The sequence below is a fragment of the Talpa occidentalis genome, unplaced genomic scaffold (genome assembly GCF_014898055.3).
Source record: "Talpa occidentalis isolate TD23 unplaced genomic scaffold, MPIMG_talOcc4v2.1 talOcc4.11, whole genome shotgun sequence".
Taxonomy (NCBI): domain Eukaryota; kingdom Metazoa; phylum Chordata; class Mammalia; order Eulipotyphla; family Talpidae; genus Talpa; species Talpa occidentalis.
This window is the reverse complement of record NW_023601104.1, coordinates 12444500-12451600: the sequence shown is the minus strand read 5'-3', so window position 1 is coordinate 12451600 and position 7101 is coordinate 12444500. Positions and strand designations below refer to the sequence as shown.

At 37.9% G+C, this 7101-nt stretch overlaps 1 protein-coding gene across 1 annotated transcript in view; it reads left to right on the top strand.

Moving 5' to 3' along the window:
- The first annotated feature begins 6645 nt into the window (after positions 1-6645).
- UBR1 (ubiquitin protein ligase E3 component n-recognin 1) overlaps positions 6646-7101 on the top strand; it is a 116911-nt gene continuing 116455 nt past the window's right edge. The window contains exon 1 of the mRNA XM_037502318.2: positions 6646-7088. Within this exon, the coding sequence (XP_037358215.1) occupies positions 6741-7088 (348 nt within the window). The 5' untranslated portion in view covers positions 6646-6740. The remainder of the gene's footprint in view (positions 7089-7101) is intronic.

Sequence of the window (7101 nt, the reverse complement as noted above, 5' to 3'; positions counted from 1 at the left end):
AATGCTCCCTGAAAACTGCTAACCTGTTTCAGTCAGTTTCTTTTTGAAACCCTACCTCTAATGCTGTGTTCAATTCCAAAGAACCTGAATTTCAGGCTTCTGTTAAATTTATCCCTAATAAAAGGTAATCTGATAAGAGGTTATCCTATCTAAATATACTTGTAGTTTGATAAACTCTCAAGCTGAAATCGCTTAATAATCCTAAGAGGGAACCTCGAATAATGAGATAAACATGACAAGTGCTAGCTTCTTCTCAGGCTTTGGACACTAATATGGGGCCTACGCACATTTTCTTTCTTTCCCCCACAGTGCATATTCTTCCCAACCTCCCAATGTCCTACCTATTGTAAATAATGCTGCAATAAACATTGTAGAACATCCTGCTCTGACTCTGGTGAATTCTCTCACCCTCCCGCGCTTCTGACTATACCCAGTGCTTGTATAAATAAATAAATAAATAAATCTTCAATTACAATAATTTGTATCTATGCAATGTCTTAGTCCCCACCCCCCCAGTTTTTGTTTTGTTTTGTTTTGTTTTTTTCAGAATTACTGAGCATCCATGATACATATGGTAGGCAATGATCATGTGCTATGGATACAAAGCTGAGACAGAAGTGCTTTCAAGATGCTCATAGTCTAGCAGAGTCAACAAGCATCTAATAACTGTCACATGTTAAGTCTTAGATCAGATCCATTTAAAGTGTAAGGAAAGCATAAGGGGAGCAATTCTGCCTGTTGAAGACTAAAAAAAAATCAGAAAACTTCTCAGGGGACAGCATAGGTAAGCTGAACCCTAAAGAAAAAGCAGAAAGGGGCCTTCCTGGTGGTGCAGGGGGTTGAGACGCAACCAATGAAGCTATCTATCTGCAACCACTGCAGCACGAGTTGGATCCCCAGCCAGGGAGCTACCCACATGGCACAGCAGACCTCTCCTGGCTCACCCACTGCTCCCCTCAGCAGTGTATTTCAGTCTATCTGCCTGTTCTGTTCCCCGCTTTGTCTCTGGTGAATCCTCTCACCCCCTATGCCTCTCGCCGGTGCCCAAGTTCTTGTATGCATAAATGAATAAATCTTTAAAAAATAAAAAAGGCAGAAAGTCCTTTATAGAAAAAGTATTATACTTTCATGAAGTATTATAGAGAAAGGTATTATAGTATCACTCTAGGCCAAGGGACTAACTGATACAAAAGCACAGAAATATGAGACTGTATGGTGTAGGTTGTAAAGTTTAAGGTGAGGGGTGGCAAGGGAGGTTAGACTAGCAAAAAATTATTTCAAGCCCTCCTGGGAAGGGTTTTTAGTGCCATACTTTATGGTTAAATTTTATCCTAGAGAGCAGTTAGTTGTCTAATATAGGTAAAAGAATCACATGATGAGGTTTATATTTAAGAAAAATTCTGGCAGGAGAATATAGGATGAATATAAACAAAAGAGTAGAAGTAGGGAGCTCACTTAGAAGGCTGCTTTCCTGAACCTGGATAAGGAATACCAAAGATTTGTTATAAGTAGGAGGAATCATGCAGGCACTACTATCATCCCACATAAGAAAATTTTCCAGAGAAAGAGGGTAGTTGAAATGGAATCACCCAGGATTCTCAATTCTAATTGAGAAGTTAAAAAAAAAATGATGCTCAGAGGTCCCATCCCTTTCTAATTAAATCATAATCACTAGAGTGAGGAGTGTCATTGGAATTTTTTTTAAAAGCTCCCAAGTGATCCTAATGTGTAACTAGGGTTGGAAACCTTCAACACAATCCATAAATGAGTCTAATGAAAACATAGCTCTGAACATGATTGTTTCAACTGCCATCCTGGAGCACCCAGAAAGCTAATTAACATGTATTAGTTGTTGATAATACTTCAAGAGTAAAATGGCACCTTTAAAATGACCCAGCAGCTAGGTTACTCACAAAAGTTACTGTGAACTGAAGCTAATTAAAAATAGAAGTATGTCTTTGCATAGTAAAGAAATTCATAATCCTGCTCTAAACTAGGCCAAGGCACACTGTGGTCTAGATCAGAAAAAAAGCAATGGCAATTCAAAAGTTTTTATATTTTTATCTGGTTCTTGTCCTATAAAACGAACAATAGACATGTACTAGAATGTTACATGTGTGCTAGATATCCAATGAATATTTTTGTTTATTTAATGATAGGTATTTATACTATAATATATAAAGTGGTAAAAGACTTAAAATTTCTTTAATAGGAGGTGGGAGAATTGAAGTGGTTAAAAACACTAATTTCGAAGCCAGATAGACCTAGGTTTCGAACCCAGGTCTTGTTGCTTAGTAAATGCAGGTTTTTAGATAAGCAACCTCGCTGTTTAAGCTATAATTTCCTTGCCTGTACCATGGTGTTGGTAGGAATGGCATCGCAGGAATGTTTTTGAGAGTTATACAGTAAAATGCATCTTGAATCTTTAGCATAGTAGCTGGTATTACCATGTTTATATCTTGGTTCCTGCATTTAAGGAACAAATTAGAATGGGAGATAACATAGGCCATGAAAAACTGTGGCATTTAGGCAGTAATTTAATATCTAACACTTCAATTAGGAATCTTGCAGTTTGAAACAACAGAAACCACCTTTAGCTATATTAAACAAAAAGGTTATTTACTGAAAGGCGATTAGGGACTCACAGGTTCTGCAAAGGCTGGGAGAGGTTTAGAAATGAAGCAGAAACCCAAGGAACTGCAGAGGACAAAGAAGCAGGAGACACAATGGTCTTTTAGCAACATACTTTGTATGAGGCTAATGAATTCTAATCACATGTTGAGGACACTATCTCCTCCTTATAAGAATCCCACAATGGAAAAATCTCCCCCCAGCCCTCAAATTGAGAAAGTGCCATTGGACACAGGACAGCCAGAAAAAAACAAAAATGTCCAGCCTGAATACCAGCAGGTAATGTACTGGAACAATGCCAGGTATTGAGGTCTTTAGGTAGAGTGTATCTCATTTATCTTCACAACCATTATAGGAGGAAAACAGTCTTATTACCACATCTTCACATCTCAGAGAGGCTAATGTTTAAGGCCACACAATTAGCAAGTGGTCAAAAAGTTCAAATATAGAAAGCTTGATTCCAAAGACTAAGTATATGGAATAGCTAGTGCCTCCAAGAGAAAGAAAAGTTCCTATCACATCTGGCAAGATCAGGGACAATGTTATCAAGGAGGTTTTTGAGCTTTTTGCCTGCCTATCTGGGTATTGGGTATTTTATCTATCTTAAAAAATGGGTAGACTGGGCCTCCCTGGTGGCGCAAGGGGTTAAGCACTGGACTATGAAGAAATCCGCAGGCTCTGCAGCACGAGTTTGATCCCCGACCAGCCAGGGAGAAACCCTCATGGCGCAGCAGACCTCTCCTGTCTTGCGCGCTGCTCCCCTCAGCAGTGTATTTCAGTCATTCTGCCTGTTCTGTTCCCCACTCTATCTCTGGTGGATCTTCTCACCCCCTGCATCTCTGGCCTGTGCCCAGCTCTTATATGCATAAATAAATAAATCTTTTAAAAAAAAGGTAACTTAAAAACATTTTATACAATAATTGCTTATTTTAAGGAGAGCTAGAAAATACAATCAGGTAGAAAGTAGAAAATAAAAATTTCCAGTTTGGCAACCCAGATAGTATCTTGGGGACTTAGTTTTCATTAAATATCTATGCACTGTATTTGTCTTATAAAATAGAATCATATTATTTTAGTAACTTGCTTTTTTCACCCAAGAATATATGATGAATATCTTCCCACGTCAATAAAAATGCCTCTATGGCAGTGGCTCTCAAATTGTATGGTCTCAAGACCCTTTTATAGCCTCAAAAATTATTGGCAACCTCAGGATCTTCTGTTTATGTAGGTTTTATCTATTGATATTTAATGAATTAGAAATAAAAACTGAGGAAAATTTAAAGCATCTATCAATTTGTTTAAAATAACAATTATCAGGCCTCCCCGGGTTGCAGAGCAGGTAGAGCACAGCGCTGTGAAGCTGTCCGCAGCCTTGGCAGCGCCAGTTCAATTCTCAGCTGGCCGGGGAGAAATCCACATGGCGCTGCAGATCTCTCCTGCCTAGCCCGTGGTTCCCCTCTGCAGTGTCTTCAGTCCATCTGCCTGTTCTGCTCCCCACTCTGTCTCTGGTGAATCCTCTCACCCTCCCACACATCTGGCCTGTACCCCAGTTCTTGTATAAATAAATAAATCTTAAAAAAACAACAATTATCAACCCAATACATGTTAACATAAATAATATTCTAAATGAAAATAACTATTTTCCAAGGCAAAGAAAATGCTGAAAGGAGTGGCAATATTTTACAAGTTTGCAAATCTTTTAATGATTTGCAATGTCTTGCTTAATACAAGACAGGTTCTCATATCTGCTTTTGTTTTCCATCTATTGTGATACACTGTTTCAATTAAAAGTGTATGAAAACAATCTGGCCTCCCACAGATACAGAATTGAAAAAGGAAAAAAGCACCTTTACAGCATTTAAGATAACTAGATATTCTTTGTATCCACATAAAAACTGAGCCAATAGTAAAATCTGCAAGATCAATTCAATGTGGAATCTGAAACATCAATAAAATTTTTATACTTTGTAAGCATTAAATTCCATTGATCTATTTAGCTACAAGAAATAATTTTTTACTCTTATTTGATTTTATAACATCCTGCATTTGTCATTTGAAAATGAAAGAATTATTGGAAAATACTGGTTTACTGAGTTATACAGCTCTTCCAAATGTCACTACATTACATTTCATTATGCAATATCAAAAAATTCATGTGTTTTATCACCAATTTCATTGGGACTTAGACTCACCGCAGATATGTTTTCTACAAAAAGTTCACTTGAAAGTGCAAATTCCATTATAAACAATAAAAACTGTTAGTCATTTTCTAGAAAAGAAATTCACATTTGAGAAAAACTTTCTAAACACCTGAGACTGAATAACCCCAGTGTACCTGTCAGCTGTTCTTTCAAGTAAAAATAGTGTTTCCTGAAAAAAGGTTCTGGTTCAGCTGATATCTCAATCACAGAAGTGATTATCTGCAAGTGAAACATTATACTATTGTGAAAAAAAAAAGACAAAAAAAAATTGTGTGCTTGCCATTTTATCAAAGTTTTATTAAAATTCATAAGTTTTTAACTAGTATTTTTTTTACTGCTTTACCAAAGACATTCTTAAGAGAAACTGAGAAACTCAGGAAGTCTGGGGAGTTTTCAGGTCTGAGAACCACACTTTGAGAAGCTACATCTTCTTTTTATGGTTACAAAATATCACATTGTATGGTTGGCCATAGTTTTTTTAGTCAATGTTTATTACTGAAAACTTGAACTTTTTCTAATTTTACTCCATTACCGATGAAGTAGTTAAAACTCCATTGACATGGTGATTATTTCTCTAGAATATATTCTTTGAAGCCGAATCACTGGGCCAAAGAATACGTATGCATTTTTTTAAAAAAAGGCTTCTGAGCACTGAGCACTGACACTTAGACTTTCTGCGGGTTTGCCGATTTACACTTCTTCAAAACCCTATGGGAAAATCCTTTCACTTTCTTACCAAATGATGTCTATTATCTTTAAGGGGAAAATTTTTACAAGCTGTAAGTTGTATCCCATTTTTTGTTTGTTTAATTAGCTTACTCATTAAGTCGTTCAATAAAATTGGTGATATATATATTTATGTATTTTGCCCATTTTTTCTATTGATTTAGTCTTTGGAATTTCATCCTTTAGTCTGTTGTGTGTTACAGACATTGCTTTCCAGTTTTGTTATTTTCTAACTTTAGTTTGTTCTTGTGATTCATGTTTAAAATTTCCTCCTGAGACCCACGTAAATTTTGATGAAATTACATATTAATCTTTCTGTATTTGCTGCCTCTGGTGTCAAGCCTTCTCCATGCCAACACCATACAAATATTTACTTACCTTTTTTTTCCTAGCAGCTAACTTTTCAATTAAGAATTCTTTGGATACGATTTAAGGTAAAAATCTGACAATCTTTTCCCAAATGGTTAACTATATTTAATCTTTCCAGAATGTTCGGCGCTTTACCATTCCTTTCGCCTTTGTTAAAAGATACACTTTTAAAATGACCTGCTTTGTAAACAACTTAAAGTAATACAGATCAAGTTAAAGTAACTCTTTGGCCACCTTTTTTCTCCCCTGACTCTTACAGCTACTATTAGTTTGCTCTTTTTCTGGTCAGATTCCTTCCTTCTCATTTGAATGTACATAAATAAAAAAATACATCTTGTAGAACATGTCCCTCCCATCCCCGAGCACGAAATCTTTTTCTTTTCATACAGACTGTGCTCTTTACACGAATTGCATAGTGTTCCATAAAGCGCATTTATCAGTTTGATTTTCCACTGCCGGTGAATGAACAGGTTTCCAAATTTTCATTGTTTCCTGGGGACCACCCTGTTGCATTTCTTCACTACCACTCCCCCCAAAAGCTGGGGTCCACATTCCTTGTGCGCATGTGCAAGAACCCAAAGGCTATAATCCTTTTAAAAAGGTCAATTTTGAGGGTTTTTGTGTTTGTGGGTTTTTTTGTTTTTTTTTTTTTTTTTTTCATTTTGTGGGCTCTGGGGAACCAGTTATTACGTGGGAAGACAAAACATCCAGACCAACAACCCGCCCAGAAGGAGACGCAGAACAGGTTCTCATCTAGTCCTACCACTTTACTTCTTCTCATAACGGACGCTGAATTTAGTTTTTACCTCGTCGATGCAACAGTTCCCAGCACCGAACTCAGAAATCGAACCATTCGCCCACCGCGCGCTAGAACTAAAAAATTCAGGGAAGAAACTCCTGGAGGCAAAGGCCATGACGCCTACTTCCGGGAAGCGGACCGGAAGTCGCTCTTGGATTCTGCGTCAAACCCGACTTCAGGGGCCGTCGCAAAAGTCTCTCCCCTCGCCTCTTGCCCTGGCCACAGGTTTCCGCTCGTCTCCGGCCGGGGGTCTAGAACTGCGGGCGTCAGTTTCCCTCAAGATGGCGGACGAGGAGGCCGGGGGTGCGGAAAGGATGGAAGTCAGCCCCGACTTGCCCCAGACCCCTCAGCTGCTGGCATCTGTAAGTTCCTTTT